The sequence below is a fragment of the Ostrinia furnacalis genome, unplaced genomic scaffold, assembly GCF_004193835.3.
Source record: "Ostrinia furnacalis isolate ACB-3 unplaced genomic scaffold, ASM419383v2 OfSCF1299, whole genome shotgun sequence".
NCBI lineage: Eukaryota > Metazoa > Arthropoda > Insecta > Lepidoptera > Crambidae > Ostrinia > Ostrinia furnacalis.
This window is the reverse complement of record NW_021131538.1, coordinates 193,563-214,356: the sequence shown is the minus strand read 5'-3', so window position 1 is coordinate 214,356 and position 20,794 is coordinate 193,563. Positions and strand designations below refer to the sequence as shown.

The window sequence follows — 20,794 nt, the reverse complement described above, 5'->3', positions numbered from 1 at the left end:
GGCAAAACGATTTCATATTTAAGTTATTAGCAGTCTGGAAAATATTGTTAAGAATATAAGGAAAATGTTACTTTTATCAATATAATCTAATTTAGTTATATCTATTAATAAATAAAGTCTACTTAATAATAGGCGATAAGATTAATCAATATTTATTATTTTTTATTATAGTTCATTCAAAATCTAGCTAATTGGTGCCTATCTTCGATCATTTCTAACAGGTGTTTGGGGCTTACATAAATGATGTATTATTTTACTTACTTTTATAATTTTATAGCCATATAAAAGCACATGATAAACAATCATTTTGTTGTATCATTCGTATACAATAATAATTTTCATTTCAACCGACATAAATAAAATTGACTGAAAAACTGTCTACCTACGAGATTACAACTTATAAAATATTTTTATGTTAAAAATGTAAACATAAATCTATAATATAAAATAAAGTTAGGTATAAAGTGTAAATATCATGAAAACTAAATAAAAAAAAATTCGAATCGATTACAGGTTTTTGAATCCCAAATTAATTATTATTACGTTGTGCTTCGTTCATGCTACATTAATATAATTTATATTTTCCTTCCTAATAAAAACTTTACACTATATTCGTTGAACAATACTAGCGATATACTATATTGTTTCCAACAAATAAAATCCATATCATATCATAGGAACATACATTCTTTTGTTTCCATAATACTTCTATTGTCAGTCCACTAAAGTCATCTTATGAGAAGAAGGAATGAGAACGAAGAATGCGACCTCTCGCTCTCACAATAAAAGAAGTAAAGGAAGATAGTCTAAGAGACAGGTATATCAAAAAGCAAAATTATTAAACGTGGATATATTTCTAAACCCCGGTTCGTGAGCACGTAGAATTTTGTCCAATGACCCCTAGCTACCCCCTTATCGCTCGCGCGTAATTATATTGCTGTCGCGACTGTGCGACTGGCACCCGCAGTGAGTGTGGGAGCGCGATAGTCATTGGATAAAATTCTACGTGCTCACGGACCAGACTATAGGTCGTTCTTCCCATCATTTTTATTAGGAAAGTAATTGTGATCATTATTTTGATTGTAGAACTTGAATAAATAAATACCCCTTAAAGTAATCCTCCCACGTCTAATCTAGCATCCTGTATGTATCAAATGGTGCATATAATGCAGTTATAATTTTACGTAATTTGTTATTGCCTTCACGTTTAGCGTTAGACGCTGTTATATAATTTCATTTTGTTATTATAATATTACTAAGGCCTGTCTAAGGAAGATTTAAAACATGGATTATACGATTTATCCAAGGAATATGTTGAAATAAAACTGAATAAATATTATGCATAAATATAGGAAATCAAGTTGGCGAAAAGGTGACGTCATATCTTTTCTTTGTCCACAAAATTTATGAGAAAATGATGTTTTGATAGCTCATAAAGCATGTCAATTGAGTTATGCTGTCTTCAACTAGCCTATTAGATTCACCATATATCTAGACATCTCGATTCATAAAAGATAATGTTTTATAGTTATTACGATTCTTGCATTTAATATGCATCATCATCATCATCATTTAGGTAATTTAGTCAATTTTAGTCTCCAATTTACCAAAAGCAAGTGGAAGATTCGACCTAAAATCTCCACGCTTACCAGGAGTTTCAAAGTTAAAAAAATCGTTTGCTTTAAATAGCAAAACTCTGTACTACTCTGTCTCTAAGTAGGTCAGACATTAAGCAAGTAATCCTAAAGCGACCGACATTTTTAAGTTGAACCATCAAACCCCAAACGGTCGCATAAGACTGCGTAACAATTTTTTTATTTTTTATTAAAAAAAGTCCCGTTAGGCCCTCGTACTAAGCTAAATATGCTTGTGTCACGAGTGAGCTCACCACAATAGTGGAGCGGCGACGGAGACCGAACCCGCGTTCCCCGGATCATGAGTCGGCCAGTCCGACCCCTTCACCGTTCAGCTATCGCGGCTTCAATTGATTTCTATTATGTCTCAATGAGGGCTATCGTTTTAGCGCTCACCAGTTAGCGCCCTGTAGAGTAAGGTCCAGTCACTTGCTAGTAGCGAAGACAGTGGCACCAACTTGTGGCGCTCAAGTGGTAGGAGGACTACCGCATTTGCACTCATCAAGATGGCGCCACTGTAGAGTAAGGTCCTGTCAATCGCCAGGGGTGCCAACTGTTAAGTACAAAAACGATAGCCCTCATTCGCAGGGCTTGAAGATTTAATAAATAAGGTTTTTTATCTGAAATCGCTGAAGTCTGTCTTCAGTTGTATAGTAGGGCGTTGCGGTGGGGCCGCGAATACCGCTCGCGGCTGGGCCCGGGTTCGAGCGGCTTGCGATGCCTTTAGTGCGCCTTCCAGCTTGGATCGAAGCTCTGTTGACTGCTGCATCATGGTTTTGAACTCCTGTACGAAGATAGGTCTTGATTAGGGTTGATAGCAAAAGATTGGGCGAAAATATGATGAGTATTATGAAGAAAGCATGTGAGAGTAGGTAGCTCAATAAATTATGATTTATGTGATATTCTGACAAGCTAAGTGAGGTTTTGTCAAAATCGATAGAGTAGTTTTTGGGTGGAATGTTTTGTATCCAATTGGGTGACATCGTAAGCAGAACTTAATTTATGAAAAACATTAGAACATTAGAAAAGCACGTTTAAAGAGAGAAGAGTATTTAAAATCTCTGAGCGATATAATAATACCAATAGACACCGATTTTATTTAGTGGCCATGTGCTTCGCCTCAAAATTTGTAACATAGTAGACATGCAACATCAATTCCGTAATTTCATAAACTGTTTAATTTTCAAACAAAAGAATAATCGGAATAACATTTAAAACGAATACACCGTCATTAACACAAGCCACACAAAAGTAGGGTAGTCTTTGCACCGTACCTGCGGGTACTTGGGCCCGACGCGCGTGAGCCAGTGCAGCGCGAAGTCGTGTAGCGCGCGCACGTGCGGCGGCTGTGTACCTCCGTTTCGCAAGTACGACATCACTATGGGAACTAGCACCCAGAGGAGTTGGATACCTGTGGTAACATATGTATGATTAGTGAGATGAACATTATGTTCGTTAACCGATTGAGTCCCAGACGGCATTAATGACATTAAGTCATAACAATTGATTATCTATTGTGTCTAGATTCGCGGAGCTTGATGGATTAAACGAAATACACAATTGAATTTTGAGTGAAGGATTCATTTTATGAAATGCATTCTGCATCAGACCCTCATATACATTTTTGTTATTAACTATTACCGGATTCAAGTTATGTGTCGTCAACTGTACTCTATGGTCTGAGAAACAATCTTAAAATAATAATGCGAACTTACGAGATAGAGTTAAAAAATACTGTATTACCTCTGCTATTATCCTCTGTAATGCAGCAGAAACAACACAAAATTGTTAGAAAAACATTGAGATGAAATACATACTTGTAAGTCATATACGACATTCACATCACAGACTAACTCTGGCCCCGCCTCCAACGCCGCGGAAAACAGAGGAAGAGCGGAGAAACGGAGCGCTAATGCCTTGATTCGTGTATGGGAAACCCAGTCGCATATTTTTTGCTACTTCGATACCTAGCATCCGTCTGTGAATTGACAGTATGGACATAAAAAAGTTAACAACTCGATTTCGCTCCATTCATATGTTCTAGGCTGCAATATCACACTTACGCGAGTCATCCGGTGCAGCAGCTACCAGCTCATCCAACGCCGTCAGCGCAGCTATAGCCGCTCTCGTGTGCGATATATCCCTAGGGTCCCTTGCCANGTAGGTCCATACATAACACCCGCGTCATACACCGTAAAGAAGGAAGAGCGAGGAAACGATAGGCTAGGGCCTAGCTCCACGCATGGAAAAGCAGTCTGTTATTCCACTTGCTTGCTTCACTACGCTACATACCTAGCTCCGCGTTTATGGACAGACACAGTCCGTAACTTTGCTCCGTATTACCCCCTCATTTCGCTCCATATCTCAAGCTACAGTGTAAAACTTACGCGAATCATCTGGTGCAGCCGCTACTAATTCATCCAACGCAGTCAGCGCAGCGATGGCCGCTCTTGTATGCGCCATGTCTCTAGGGTCCCTTGCCGNCCTTGCCACCGCTAGCGCCAGCGTCAAAACTACTAGCCCCGCCCCATTTCACAAAAGAAGGGAAATGGGGCGCAAAGACCTAGCCAAAACACAGTCCGCAACTGTGATCCGCATACTTTCTAGCTCCGCTCCGTTATTTGGCTCGCGTCTATGGATAGTATGGATACTCCTTTGTTCTAAAGGTAGCCTACTTACGGGAATCGTCCGGTGCAGCAGCTACCAGCTCATCCAACGCAGTCAGCGCTGCAATGGCTGCTCTTGTATGTGCCATGTCTCTAGGATTCCTAGCGCCCATAACCCGCCCGCGTTATACACCGCAAAGAAAGAAGGAAAAACGGGGAAGCTATAGACTAGGGTCTAGCTTCACGCGTGGAAAATCAGTCTGTAACTCCGCTTCGCATAGTTTCCTCACCACGCTACCTACCTAGCTCCGCATCTATGGACTTAGTCTGTAACTTTGCTTCCTATTACGCCCTCATTTCGCTCCCATATATCAAGCTACAATATAACACTCACGCGAGTCATCCGGTGCAGCAGCTACTAGTTCATCCAAAGCCGTAAGTGCAGCAATAGCCGCTCTCGTGTGCGCCATGTCCCTAGGGTTCCTCGCCGCCGCCGCGCGCGCCGCCACTCGCGCCGCTAAAGCGCGTGCCCATAAACCACCCGCATCTTACTCCAGGAATAAAGAACGAAGAATGGGGAAGCGAAAGACTAGGGTCTAGCTCCGAGTATTTAAAACTTAAAAGTCTACAATTTAGCTCCGTATACTCTGTCGCTCCACTTCCATGTCTAATGACAGACACAATTTGTATCTCCTCTTCGCAATACTCTCTCGTTCCGCTCTGAAAAGGGGTAGTCTAATAATGCCATACTCACGTGAACCGCGAAGAATAGAGGAAGAACTATGAAGCTATAGACTAGGGTCTAGCTTCGCGCATGGAAAATCAGTCTGTAACTCCGCTTCGCATAGTTTCCTCCGTATTACCTGTAGTCTATCTTTAGTCTAGCTTTGCAATGTAAAACTTACGTGAGTCATCCGGTGCAGCAGCTACCAGCTCATCCAGCGCCGTAAGTGCAGCTATAGCCGCTCTCGTTTGCGCCATGTCCCTAGGGTTCCTCGCCGCCACTCGCGCCGCTAAAGCGCGTGCCCATAACCCGCCCGNCAGCTACCAGCTCATCCAATGCAGTCAAGGCAGCTATAGCCGCTCTTGTATGCGCCATGTCCCTAGGGTTCCTCGCCGCCGCCGCGCGCGCCGCCACTCTCGCCGCTAAAGCGCGTGCCCATAAACCACCCGCGTCATACACCGCGAAGAATAGAGGAAGAACGGGGAAGCGAAAGACTAGGGTCTAGCTTCGCGCATGGAAAATCAGTCTGTAACTCCGCTTCACATAGTTTCTTCACCACGCTACCTACCTAGCTCCGCGTTTATGGACAGACACCGTCCGTAACTTTGCTCCGTATTATGTAGTCTATCTATAGTCTGGTCTGCGAGCACGTATAATTTTGTCCAATGACCCCAAGCTACCCATCCTTATCGCTCGCGCGTAATTATGTTGCTGTCGCGCTCTCACACTCACTGCGGGCGCCGGTCGCACAGTCGCGACAGCAATATAATTACACGCGAGCGATAAGCATGGGTAGCTTGGGGTCATTGGACAAAATTATACGTGCTCACAGACCAGGCTTTACAATGTAAAACTTACGCGAGTCATCTGGTGCGGCCGCTACCAGCTCATCCAACGCAGTCAGCGCAGCAATGGCCGCTCTCGTGTGCGCCATGTCCCTAGGGTTCCTCGCGGCCGCCGCGCGCGCCTATAACCCGCCCACGTCATACACCGCGAAGAATAGAGGAAGAACGGGGAAGCGAAAGGCTAGGGTCTAGCTTCACGCATGGAAAACCAGTCTGTAACTTTGTTTACATTACTCTGCTACATAGTTTCTTCACCACGCTACCTACCTAGCTCCGTGTTTATGGACAGACACCGTCCGTAACTTTGCTCCGTATTACCTGTAGTCTATCTATAGTCTGGTCTGCGAGCACGTATAATTTTGTCCAATGACCCCAAGCTACCCATCCTTATCACTCGCGTGTAATTATATTGCTGTCGCGACTGTGCGACGGGCGCCCGCAGTGAGTGTGCGAGCGGGACAGCAACATAATTACGCGCGAGCGATAAGGATGGGTAGCTTGGGGTCATTGGACAAAATTATACGTGCTCACAGACCAGGCTTCACAATGTAAAACTTACGCGAGTCATCTGGTGCCGCCGCTACCAGCTCATCCAACGCCGTCAGCGCAGCGATGGCTGCTCTTGTATGCGCCATGTCCCTAGGGTTCCTCGCCGCCGCCGCGCGCGCCGCGACTCTCGCCGCTAAAGCGCGTGCCCACAAACCGCCCGCGTCACCACCGTTGGCTCCGCCCCATACGCCGCGAAGAACTGACACGCATGATGCGAACACCTGAAAGATAAATTTAAAGAAATTACAACTTGTTGGCTTGCCCTGGGGTGAAGATAAACAGTATTTTAAGGGATCTCAGTGTCTCAATCAGAAGATAAATCTTTGACAAGTATGTGTTGCCTTAGTTATTTAATTTTTAGCGTTAAGAGTCGCATCTCAAACTAATTTGAAAATTATAAATAACTTGAAAAAATCGAACTGCCTAAGGCGGGAATTGAACCCACGAAGGCCTTAGGCAGTTCGATTTTTTCAAGTTATTTATAATATGTGTTGCCTTATTATGCGGGGTGGAATTTTCTCATGCCACCTGAAGGGAAAGTACTCTAAATAATGTAGATAGAATTTTTTTCTCAAAGGAAACATTCCTTTATTTTTGAAAAGTAGGAGAACTATCTATCTACAGTATTAAGAATACTTTCCCTTCAGATGGCATACACCCTGTATAGTATAGGAACGCTCAGGGTCACTCCAAGGGCGATGTATACCATTGGATGCCTCCCACTTGGCGGACCGACAATTCAGTAAAAAGTCACAGAAAGCACCTGGATGCAAGCAGAGCAACTTGATAAACTACAGCACTAACTAGATAGTTACTTTATTAACACTTTACGTGGACTCTTGAAGAAAACACGACAGTTTTTAAATCTGGCAACACAACGCACCTCGTTGTCAGGGGTGTCCAAGCACTGTCGGAAGTGGTTGATGCAGGGGTAGTGCACCGCGGCCGGCGCAGACTTGTTGAGAAGTACCGCCATCGCACGCGCGCCTACTACTGGATCCATGCGTTGTTCTGGCTCATCTGTAGAGAAAGTAATTTCACCGTAATCAAAAATAAGAAAATAGAATTGGTTTTTTACTAAATTGATCTTTCCGTTACAAGGGAAAACTTCTACAATTTCACCATACCTCTTATAATCTTGGCAAATAGGTAACTTGAAGACCGCAACTTTTTGTTAAAGTACAGTCGCGGAATGAAAAGGTTCGTCAGTTTTCAAATTGATTCCTTCAACGAATCGCGAGCACATATTACCTTTTGAAACTATGTTAAAGAATAATCTCGAGTTAGAGAAAATAATCTTTAACTGTTAGTCAGTAAAGTTCAAAATTATTCAGATTAAAGTTGTTTGACATTTATCTTGTCAAGAAGATTTTTATGATTGATAAACTAAAACCTTCTTGTTGGTTCAACCTGCCATTATTATTTCTATTAAATAAAAAAAATACATTTTGTAACATTGCACTGATGGGACAGAAAAATAAGCAAAACCTTCTTCGTTAGCAAACGTCACATTTATTTAAATGTTAGCAGCACTGTTTCTTGCACTGGGTATGTTGGCAGGTTTGACTCTTACAGTACCTAGTGCAAGCGAAAACCGACACTAAGGTGACGAACCTTTTCATTCCGCGACTGTACATAAATGTACTCAAAAATGTGTATAAATTTAATCAAACTTTTGAATGAATGTAATTTCTTACCGCTCTTGACCCGTTCAACCAGTTTAGCTAACGTAGCGTGTAGAAGCTTTTCATGCTGTTGGCTATCGCGTCGAGCTGGAAATAAAATCAAAGAATATTATTCTAACCGAATTTTGACTTATGATACACAAACGTAGCTGGGTTATGCGGTACACACATTAATAATAGGTGACAGCTACAAGCATGACGTCACAAAACATGCACCCATATAAGGTGTTGCTTCAACCTGTAAAGAGCCGTACCGAGATTCCAAATAACTTCATTATTTTGATTGATCATCGAATTACACACCAAATCGAAAATCAACTCTAGATTGAACTGGTTTAAAGTAGTTGTGATTTGGGACTTGGTTAGTATGTATCAAGTACCCAATTAGCAAGTAAGCTAGGCCTTCATTAAACCCACCTGCAGGACACGTGCTGGCTTGCTGCAGCAGTAACGTTGCCGCTTCAGCCACGACGCCGTCGCCGCCACATTCCTTCAGAATCTCTGTGGCTAGGTACAGTATCGTGGGAAGAACTGACAGTCCACCTGGAATAAATTATACTACATGTTTTTATGAAGAAATTTTGATAACATTTCAATTTGTAAACAATGATCTTATAATAATAAACGTCGTTGTCGATTTTGATGACATTTCATTTTGTAAACAATGATCTAATGGTGTGTCCACATAGGGCGAACGGGCTCGCGCGGCACGCTGGTCATCCTGCTCACCCTACTCTTGAGTGAGCAGGATGTCGAGTTTGCCGCGCGAGCCCGTTCGCCCAGTGTGGACGCACCATTATAATAACAACTCACCGTGGAAGTATTCTAGAATTTGAAAAATGTTACAGTAAACTCAGTTCGTTCAGTGCTTGTACGCTTTGCTTAATAAAAGCCAACTTTGCAAACAACGGTATTGTTCCCAAGATAGTCGATTTTATACAAGTCACTATACCTAATGTATAAAGGGCCCGCGGAAGATTTCACTTCCGCGAGCTAAGTAAGTAACAGCGCCATCTATTGGTAGTTTTATGAACTTTATACTTTGAACACTTATACAGTGCTAAATAGCATTATAGTTAAAACTATTAGTCAACCTTGTGAAAATTGTACTTAAGTCTGCCAACAAAACTATAAACAAATAAGAAACAAATTCCTAATTGCACTTACCCTGAGGGCTCGTTAGCTTCGGCAGCTCAGCCATAGCAGCCAAGCTCTTCACCAACAACGTATCGCCATGGACCCCCAACCCCCGTGGGACCCCGATGACCCCCACCGTGCCCCCCTGCTTCTGCGGACTGAGGGCTGGTAGCCGGCGCACTAGTAAGCACACGCATAGCTCTAAAGCCGCGAAGACTAGGGACTTTCCTGGGGGTAGGTCGCCAGTGGGACCCCCCTCGCCTAGTGTGTGGACAACTTCCAGGACAGATTGAGGGACCGCGCCCTCCGCTTCGTTGGGGGCTAATTCTGAAAAGATAAGCGAGTGTAATAACTTAATAAGTGTCATACGTCTAAGGCCGGGTTGCACATCGTACTTTAACTTTAAGAAACGTCAAAAATCTGCCAAATTCCATACAAAAAACTAAAGTTACCGTCAAAGTTTGGTGGTTCTCACACCTCAGCCTTAGTGAAGTATTTAAATGACACTGATTGGATGACATTGTCGTCACAGTGTTTCTAGGGATACCGCAATTTTGGAAAAATCATTCGATTCTTTTCATAGCCAGTAAACACAATGAAAAATACACATATTTTTAGGTTCACGCAACTTAACGCATTTTGATTGTAAAATAGTCATAATTTAGTTTTTAATCGAAACGGAATCTCATGGATGATTGAAGGTTGAAGCGAGATAGAGATAAACCATACCTTTGATCTTGGCCTGCATATTCGCCTGCAACTGCTCGCGGGCTCCGTCAATGATAAGCCTTAACACGTCAGCTGCCAACAGTAGCGCTTCTATGCTCTCTTGAGTCAGACCCGCGCGGTGGATGATTTGGCACAACTCTATGGCTAGGGCTCTGAAAGATAACACAATAATAAATGAAAAGAACATTGTGAAGGCTGAAACCGAAAAACTAAGACCTATCAGTCAGATGAAAGAGCAGTCGCCCGGCAAGCGAAAGGTCGTGGGTTCGATTCCCGCCTTAGGCATTCTAGGCCGCCTTCAATTTTTTCAAGTTGTTTATTTATAATTCTATCACACAGTAGTCTTCATTTCAGCCTGTTCACCACTAGAGGTAGGTAAGCCTCCCCCAACGAGTATCACGAATTACGCTCACCTCATTTTTCATCCAACCCAATCTTTTTGAGGTAATTGGTCCATTAGTGTAGACTACAGTAATTTTTCCGAGATGTGGACTAGATTCAAGATAGATATTATTATGAACAGAACTGAACCAGACTGAATCGAAATATTGATATGGGAAATAAAAAATAACTTACCTATCTTTTAATAGTCTAGCTCTGTTTTCAGGTGCGTCCAATAATGTAACCAATGATAGAAGCACAGTTATTGTGTTTTCTGTGCTCATGTCTCTCTGTGCACACAGTGCTTCCATACAAATACCTAAAAAAATATTAAAAAATAAGTCTAGAATATTTGTGCAGATTATTTAGGCTGTTTTAGATCTTTTAGTAGACTTACCGAATAATAAATGGAACCTTTCGTCGGTTGGCTCGAAGAATTCAAAGTTTCCATTCTCAGTCTTGGCTGGTTTGTTGTCGACTTTGTTGTCTGAAATACCATAAAGTATTAAGTATGGTATGAACATAAAAGAAGTCAAATGTTTCAGTCATGCATTGTACCGCAGCGCGGACCAGGCGCGCGCATAACGCCTAGATCGTAAGTTGTAAAGCCTGGTCCGTGAGCACGTAGAATCCCGTCCAATGACCCCAAGCTAGCCATCCCTATCGCTCGCGCGTATTTATGTTGCTGTCGCGACTGTGCGACGGGCGCCCGCAGTGAGTGTGCGAGCAACATAATTACGCGCGAGCGATAGGGATGGCTAGCTTGGGGTCATTGGACGGGATTCTACGTGCTCACGGACCAGGCTTTAGTATGCCTAGCTCGTAGCTCTCACTTACCGCTCGCCCGCGCGCCAGTATCTGAAGAAGCGCGCGCGTTGTACCGCAACGCGGCCGCTAGTAAAAGCGCGGGCCATGCGCGCGAATAGTGCGCCCGCGACGCCTCCGCTGTTTCTGCGCTGTAAAATGCTCCGCCCCCGTGTGGTAGTTGTGACGCGAATTCTGTAAAAAATAAAATAACCGACTGAATAATCTAACTTGCAAAGGCGCTATTCAGTGTGACGTGGATGACGCGGATAAGCTATTTACGTAGTTGTCAGGTATATCTGTCGCCGTCGCTCATTCTGGTATCTCGCTTTGCGTGAGAAGGATGGCAACATTCGAAACTTCGCATAACGTTTTACGGAGTAACCTCGCTGGTATTCGCGACGGACGGTAAATGTATGAAACCTATACAGCACGTTCTATGCGATGCGAAGCACTCACATCGTGTATCGCTATTCACGATCCACGTAGACCTGAGCGACGAATAAATCCGCGACAGACACATGCCCTATTCCTCACGCGATCTGCGTCCCAGTAAATAGCTATTTGAAGTTCTTAAAGGTCCGTCCAATGAACCACAACGAACGGACTATTCGAAAAAGCTTATTTGAGAAAAAATGGGTGAGAAATGGACGAATTTAGATACAAAACTTTGCATAGCATAAAAAACTTACCAGGCGGCAGACTCAATAGCGCGTGATCCTTCAAGGCAGCTATCCAGTTTTCGCCCAAGCTATCCAACTCTGGCTCGACCAGTTTCAGCAGACTCTCCCCTTTCGACTCAAACTCCCCGTATTCGTCATCGCTCTCTACATCCGCGTTGTCTATCTGATTATTGTTTTGGAGTAGAGTGTTCCGCCATTTTGCCAATTCCGCTTTGTTGTTGAAAGGTTTTGTGTCGAGTTGTTTGACGTAGCTGCCGGGAGCACTGTCGTTGCTCACCATGGCTACTATGTATACCTGAAAAGATTGTATTTATAATTTAAACAAACAAATGAACCAAGGACAAAATGGATTATAAAACTAATTTTGAAATATGTATAAAGTCCGGCTCGCACACTCACTGCGGGCGCGCGTCGCACAGTCGCGACAGCAATATAATTACGCGCGAGCGATAAGGATGGGTAGCTTGGGGTCATTGGACGAAATTCTACGTGCTCACAGACCGGACTTTAGGCGACAGCACATCAGACATTTTTGTTGCAAATTTGCTTTTAGCACATAAGAGGCCTCCGTGTTAAACTTGACGTGCTATCATCTATAATAATGTCAATGTAATGTTCACTACTTACTTCTGCCCATGCTTTCAGAATGGAAAGTTTCTCCAATGTTGCCATGCTTTCATTGTAAATCAGAGTGGTATTGCCTTTAGTATTCAACTTGTCCAGACTAGATACCAAAAGGTGATGAACCCTGTAACATTCAAATTGGGAAAAAAATTAATAGTCCAGTAGAATTAGCTTTTAAATCGGAAATAATTCCTACAAAAGATTTTATTGTTTTAATGGCTTCATTGGTTGCCCATTAAGACTCTCCTAAGTTTTCGACTTCGACGGAGTTGTGCTTAAGTGGTGGGGGCCCCCGAAAGAGGCATTTTTTCGGTTTTCCGGTTATACCGCGTAAAGGACTTACCCTATCAAAAAGTGGTCTTCATGACGGTTGAAGGGCACTTAATCCTGCATTGAATAAGACCAAATTCATATGTTTTGGACAAACCGTTCTCGAGCTAATGTTCGGCAAAGTAGAAAATATACGTATAATTAATGACCCTCTCCACGTCCAATGGTTTGTTATCCACAGGCTTCCAAGTCTTGAAAAGGGCCACCTCAACCAGTGTAACCCTATCAAGGCTTACGAGCTTGATGCGCCTATCCTTGTTCGTCCCAGCCGTTCCTTAACTGCGGTTGCTGCACCTCTTCCTGGCACTCACCTGAACGACTCTGTGTTACCTACTGTGGCTGCCCCTCTTCCTTGTATCCTCCTGCATGACTACGTTGCCTAGCCGTATGCCTGGTCTAAGGTTCGACGCCAAAAATCAACAACAACAAGTTCATATTAAAACGCTGAAGAGTTTTTTGTTTGTTTGTTTGAACGCGCTAATCTTAAGAATTACTAGTTTGATTGAAATCATTATTTTTGTGTTGAATAGCTCATACATTGAGGAAGGCTATAGGATATATACAATCACTCTACGACTAATAGAGGCGAAGCAGTAAAGAAAAATGTTGCAAGCACGGGAAATAGTATTTAAACTATTTTCACGCGTACGAAGTTGATTTTGTGGCGTCGAACCTTGGACCAGGCATATGGCTAAGCAATGAAATCGTACAGGAGGGTACAAGGAAGAGGGGCAGCCACATTAGGTAACACAGAGTCGTTCAGGAGAGTGCCAGGAAGAGGTGCAGCAACCGCAGTTAAGGAACGGCTGGGACGAACAAGGATAAGCGAATCAAACTCGTGAGCCTTGTTAGGGTTACACTGGTTAAGGCGACCCTTTACAAGGCTTGGAAGCATGTGGGTAACAAGCCATTGGACGTGGAGAGGGTCATTAATTATACGTATATTTTCTACTTTGCCGAACTTTAGCGCGAGAACGGTTTGTCCAAAACATATGAATTTGGTCTTATTCAATGCAGGATTAAGTGCCCTTTAACCGTCATGAAGACCACTTTTCGATAGGGTAAGTCCTTTACGCGGTATAACCGGAAAACCGAAAAAACGCCGCTTTCGGGGGCCCCCACCACTTAAGCACAACTCCGTCGAAGTCGAAAACTTAGGAGAGTCTTAATGGGCAACCAATGAAGCCATTAAAGCAAAAAAATCTTTTGTAGGAATTATTTCCGATTTAATCAATTTTTGTGTTTAATTCTACTGGCCTATAAAAAGAAAATTATTATGGTTAAAGCCCGGTCCGTCAGCACGTAGAATTTTGTCCAATGATCCCTAGCTACCCATCCTTATCGCTCGCGCGTAATTATATTGCTGTCGCGACTGTGCGACTGGCACCCGCAGTGAGTGTGCGAGCGCTATAGCAACATAATTACGCGCGAGCGATAAGGATGGGTAGCTAGGGGTCATTGGACAAAATTCTACGTGCTCACGGACCAGACTATAGTAACCAAAAGACGTGCACTGCTGGACAAAGGCCTCTTTCAAAGATTTCTAAAACGATCGGTCCTGCTTTGTCCGCATCCAGGTATTTCCCGTGACCTGTACCAGATCGTCAGAACACCGAGTGGGAGGCCAGTTGCTTAGATAGAAGTCTATTGGTGGTGAGAATGCAATAACGAGTATTATCTATGTAGCACCTACCTTCGCAAGTCGTTAATGTCCCTTGCGACACCGCAGCCGATCCAAGCGGAGCATACGTCACAAGCGGCAGCCGTCACGTGGGATGCCGTCTCGCCTGCGAAAGCTGCGCGCACTGCCGCGCCCACCTATAAGCAAATATCGACTTTAAACGTAAAGTTATACAGCACAATATTGAAAAAAGGCTAGGCGAGGGAACATCGACTTTAACTGTAACATTTTACGGTGTAGTTTTGGAAAAATACGTGATACCTTCCCAACCACGCCCACCTGGAATAATTCTTGAAAAATATGCATGTAATAAATTCTACTCGCAGCTCGCCTTTTTGCTAGCGAGTTGTAATCCTTCAAAAGCGCTCCACGTGCACTGTGTCAAGTGAACTGCCCTTTACCAAGAAAATCTATGTAGGAACCTTTTTTGACATGAAAAAATGTAAAGCATGTCACTTGACGGATGACGTCAACTAGCCTATTACTTACCTGTGCCTGATACTGCTCTAACAATAAATGCCCAGGGAAGTCCGGCTCTGGGGCGCGAGCGTACGCGTGTATCAGATGATGTAGCGTCTTCAGTACTTCATGAAAAGAATTTCAACTGACCGATGGTATCAACTAGCTAGCCTATTAAGAGCGTTGTAGCAAAAAGTTGGCGTTCGAATTTTAGGTTTTTATTGCTTGACGTCGCGTAGTGAGTGCGCAAACTGCATTTATCTGTACAATTTCAACGCTGCGTCGACTAAACGATCTTAATCCGTAGTTGTATCGTACCTAAGACAGTACATCATACATAATAATAAAGAAATAATGTATAATTTACCTATTTGATTTTTTCACAGATCAGACTTTTAGCAAAATCAAGTTACGTAATTAATGTATTTTTTACACTAGTAAATCCCGCGACAANTCGTTTGATCATTCAATTATGAATGTGGTGTTACTCTAGATCTTCGATTTTCCTAGTTTTTATAGTTTTCCCTTTATGTGGCCATTAAACCCTAACTCTGTACCAAATTTCAGCTCTCTTGAGTTTATGGGAAGTACTAGTTCTATTTTGATGATTATCAGTGAGTGAGTGTCGTAAATGCGAAACTTTGCTTTCGCTTAACTTCGGAACTAAATGACCAACAGACTTGAAATTTTGGATTTTAAGTTCGTGATTATAGCTTACTAGATGACGAAAATTTCTGCGTTCTGGTCTTATCCAGAGGTTCTCAAATAGGAGCCTGAAAATGCGGCGAAATGGTTCCAGTAAAGGATGGTACGGCAGTGTTTGCTTCGCGCTCGACTTGGCGGGGGCACTGCCGTGCCCCCAGATCGGCCGATACCAAATCAGTGTAATATGCGCACTTTCATACATGTCCATATCCATACTGATTAACAGCCCGAAAAAAACGGTCAGCCAAAAAAATCTGTAGTCTTGGACTCCAGATTACAGAATTTTAGCTGACTTACTTTGGTCGGCTTCTAATTTGTATGAAGATTAATGTGCACACTTTCATACATGTCCATACTACATAGGTACATGTCCAAACTATCGGCCGACAAAAAGTCTTCAGTCTACGGGGTTTCTCAGATTCTTATGGCATTTATCCAAAAGTGGAAGATGCTACGACTTCGTTATTGACTTCCTGGGAGTGACCTATTTTTCTAATGCAGTTACTTTAGAACTTGCTACATTACTGGGATGTATGCGAGTCAAAATATTTTTGTGTTCACCAAGGCGAATTTGCACCAACTTACTTTAACCGTCACTTTAACAATAACCGGTGTTTTTGTTTGGAGTTTGAAAGATTTTTGACGTTTGATAAAGTTAAAGTAAGGTGGAGCAACCCAGCCTTAGTATAGAAATGTCATTTTAAAACTATTGTTCAACGGGTAAGAAGTATCTCTCTATGTATTTTTATTTGATTCATAGTAGAAGAGGTCACTGAACCCGGAAACGACATTATCTTGATAAATGATAAGCCATAGCTAGAGTAGAGCTTGTGGTAGAGCTACCATTCTTATAGAGTAGTGCTGCACCGTAATAGTTTGATTTTATCGACTATCGATATCTGTGGAATTCGACTACTATTCTACTAAAACGGAACTACATTATTATGATATCGACAGTAACTACGCTATCTAGTTAGTGCACAAGTGTGTTTACATCAAATGTTCTCACTAGTGAGCGCGTAAAAAAAGATATTAAATGTATGACGGATTGTACAGCGCCCCTAGCGGAAACTTTCAAGAACTAAAATGTACTAGTTTCACTAGTGAGGACGTTTGAGGTAAACTCACAATCAGCCCTCAGTTACTAATATTATCCCCGAAAAAACTAGTTATTTTGATATGACTTTCACTGGAAAATAGCTGGTGTTAGAATAATTTTAGAAAAAATATAATCAGGTTTGCCGCGCGTATTTTTTTTTTATTCTGTTTTTATTTAGGGACTTTCGTTTGAAAACATGTCAGTCCCATCGAATCTTAACCTACGCTTACATTAACATTCACTATTTAGAAAGAAATTTAATCTTGCAGCTTTGCTTGTTGGGTTAGCTAAAATATTAAGAAAGCCGCGCGTAATTTCAAACATAATGAAATTGTGATCCGCGTGCTTATAGTGTTTCTCATGGAATCTCATGAGACGCTATCGTGACAATACTATCGATAAATTCGATGGTGCAACACTACTTCAAACATCTTGTTATACGGCTGTTTTGACAAGATTATACCTGTTTTAAGATGATTTATTGAATAAAGAAAATAAATACAGTTTTTGGGCCAGTAGGAAGTTAGGAATGGTTGGTAAATCACACTTTGTTTTGACTGGTTGATGAGTAGTAGTAATTAATGACTGTCAACATAGTAAATACCAAGCCCTAAATACTTGTGGAGAAAATATCTTTTCTTTAGAGTTCCCGCAGATTAGACTTTTTATTCTATTTTACACATTTTTTACATTAAATAATTGAAGGAAAGTAGGTACCATCTAACTTTAAGTTTATTCTTCACAATACCTCATGCTGATTTTTTTTTAAACAAAAATAACTCCTTCCGGTTAGACGTCAAATCAAAACTGTCAAATCCATTTTTCAAACTTAGGGTTGCTACTTTTTTCTTTAGTATCTAAAATAAATTGTATAAATTAAGTACGTAAACATAGTAAGTCAACATACAATGTAGTATTAATAAAACGTTTCATTACCTTCACCGTAGTCTTCATTTAGGCATTAACGTAGAATCCATTAAAGTTTAATCATTCGAGATGCCATGAATGTCTAGCACAGCACATGCAAACGTCAACATAGTTATATTTTATCACACTTGCAACATTTATACTTGGTTAGTTCACAACACAGTAACACCTGTTATTTTCCACACTTTTACCTTCTAATCCAACGAAAGAATCTGTTGCCAGCTCTCTTTCCACTATTTTTCTTCTTTTTCCCCATTTTCAACTGTTTTCAAGATCAACATAAACACTTCCTTGTAATTCTTAAAAGTTAACACTGTCTATGATACTTTAAAGTTTATTAATAGTCTATGGTCCGGATTAAACGTGATAGATTATCTGTAGCACACTGACGAAATTCCTTTCGCATTCTTCCGTATTCGAACGTAAAACGACTGTCTCTGGCCAGTACAGGACTCTCAATTTCGGCTCTACAAAAAGGTTATATTAATTTAAACCAAAACACACAATTAGGGTCTAAAATATTTACAGAATTAATCACAAGAAGCGTCAAACCAGTTATTCGAATTCCAAATTCAAAACCACCTCAAGTTGGCGACGAGGTAACTTGAAACCATAGAGTTTGGAGAAAAGAGTTTTCAGTTCCCTCCAAAAACGTTGAAAGGAGTTTTTATAGCAATTTACTAAAGAAAGTAAACGTTAGAAGTGCACGATGGTGCGCCCGCGCTCAGACTGGCTCGTGGCCACGTACGAAATTAGACGCAGTTGTAAAAAAAGGCAACATTGGATGGATGCACGTTGCGAGAAATGCGTGGAGTGTTTGTTTATTTTTGTTTGGAACGGGGCGGTGATCAGTTGAGAGAGCCGTTCGGTGTGAAAAAATTAATTCAATTTATTTTTGCACACTATCTTCAGATTTTAACTAGGACAGGATAAGAGACCTTACATAGACTTGAAGAGAGAGAGATTTGAATATAGGTAATGTACGTTCCATTAAGGGCTTAAAACTTAAAGAAAACTGACAATTGGCATGACAAAGGCACATGCCAATCGATAGTAACGGAATAAAGCCACTATAACAAAAAACAGTTTTTGCGTTTTGAGTCTTGATTAACTAATAGAATTAATGACGTATGAGCCTATAAAATGCGTCGATATCTTTATTAGTAGATAATTCGAATTCCACCTAATGACATGTAGATGTTCGATATTAACAAAGGCGGCACAGACAGACAAAATGGTATAACGCTGAAAGAGTGACTCACACAGCTCTATATCTGGTTTGCGTTAAAATAGATGAAGGCATTGTTTCGAGTCTACTTGAAACATCCGTTTTAAATCACACTTGAGTTTAAAACATTTTAAAAAGCAGTAAAAAATTAATATGCAGCTTGATTCAATCAATTATTCTCTTAAAAAAGACGCAGAAATAAATGCCCTTTTATTAGCTAAAGAACTGCCTCGGTTTAGCGCGAACCATTTAGCATTTTATTGGTATACATAAAAATACATGACATAAAACTCTTATGGTATCAACCGCATTACAAAACCATCTGAGGACATCAACAAGTAGCAATTATAGGAAACATTGACTTTTTAGTAACTGATGTTTGTATACAATTACCTATTTAACCTCTGGCACATAGCCGATGTCAACGACTTGATCATTGAGCATGTCATTAAGTTTTTATACAATTTGACAACGTCATCACATGCTTACGGTTGTCGAAGTCAACTGTTGTAAGGTGACGTCACATCGCATCATGGTCGCGCTAGATATCAGAAACTAGAGGTGTATTTCCTATTGACAAAGGTTCACCAATGAATAACAACGAATCATCCAAGCTCCAGCCAAATAATTAATTTCAAACATTCTCAAATTTGGTTGGTGGTAGGGCTTGTTCTAAGTCCGCCTGGCTAGCTACAACCATCTTACCTAAGTTTGTCGCCATAACAACAATGTTAACAGCATTGTTGTGTTCCGGCAGTTAGAGGTAAGATAGCCAGTTCCTCCGTGGTTGAGGATTCCAGGTGAAGCTCGCTTCCACCTTCGGTCTGATCGTCACTTACCCTCAGGTGAGATAAAGGCCAAGAGCTTCGTCGTTGTGTTACAACGAATCACCAATAAGCCAAATAATTAATTTCAATCATCCTCACATAAAATACCCTAAAACAAAACAATGAACTAATCTAACTCAATGACTAACCATAAACCAGCGTAACTGATAGTTCAAAATGCAGTAAACATAATCACGGGGTTCACGACCCGTAAAATTTTATGCACGTCCAAAAATATAGGCGATAACAACAAAAATAAACACTAGTTTCGTCACAATCGATGTTGTAATCTTTGGGCGCGTGCCAGCCTTGAATGAGGAAGTGAAGCGCATCTGAAATTATCTGTGACGAATATGACAGATAAAACTTCAAACGCGAAGAATTTTTGGCGACGAGGAAATGCCATGTCATAGATGATGAGTAGGGCTACAATGGATACGTTCTGTAGTCAAGTGAACGCAGCATTATGTATGGACAACATTGTCGGCCTCTATAAATTGTGTATTGATGCGATCTCTCCGTGCGGACACGAGAAAAGAACGCAAACCGCGCTGCTGACAGGTTGTCTTGCTCGGATCGACTATGTTGTTTATACATGATGCAAGCTGTATTTTGACCTGACCGCAGACCGCACCCAGTCTGGCAGAGAACGCAACGCTACGCCAACAGTTGTTGCCGGGAGTGTTGTTGACTCACACTTACACCGTCAATATTTCGCATTGTGCAAGACCGGGAGAATTGGAAAGTCTTCCTTTCGAATAATTATTGAGTTTCCCGCAAAAAACATTGAAGAGTTGTAGTTTGATTTTCAATCAATCAATAGGAATAAATAAAAACTTATGAGATTGTTGCAGATCTATATTTTTGCGCCATATTCCATAGTGTAATTTTGAATTAACTCAATGAGCCCGTGAGCTGATCGAGAGTTAGAAATAGAGTCAAAAAACTTTGCTGAATCAACCCATGTCTAAAAGAAAGACAGATCTGGCCTAAATATCTGACTAGTTTATTAAGTTTCGTTGCCAAATGGTAAGTATCCAGCCGGTTAGCAGGTGACTGCTGTCAACTAGGTATACACTAATATAAATGCCAACAACCTGGTCTTTGCCAAAAATGAAGATGGATTATTGTAAATAC

At 41.5% G+C, this 20,794-nt stretch overlaps 2 protein-coding genes across 2 annotated transcripts in view; one reads left to right on the top strand and one right to left on the bottom strand.

Moving 5' to 3' along the window:
• Positions 1–20,794, top strand: part of LOC114352247 (sex peptide receptor-like) — a 281,000-nt gene that overhangs the window by 141,653 nt on the left and 118,553 nt on the right. The gene's annotated exons all lie outside the window — the stretch shown is intronic.
• LOC114352250 (HEAT repeat-containing protein 5B-like) lies at positions 1,979–17,629 on the bottom strand. The gene is made up of 15 exons (XM_028303770.1): positions 17,612–17,629; positions 14,425–14,549; positions 12,405–12,525; positions 11,787–12,072; positions 11,128–11,289; positions 10,688–10,777; positions 10,486–10,609; positions 9,910–10,061; positions 9,211–9,507; positions 8,461–8,586; positions 8,056–8,130; positions 7,242–7,378; positions 6,369–6,579; positions 2,909–3,045; positions 1,979–2,418 (listed from the first exon to the last, which is right to left on the bottom strand). Exons 1-15 carry the CDS (start codon positions 17,627–17,629, stop codon positions 2,251–2,253), a joined length of 2,229 nt encoding a protein of 742 aa, XP_028159571.1. The 3' UTR covers positions 1,979–2,250.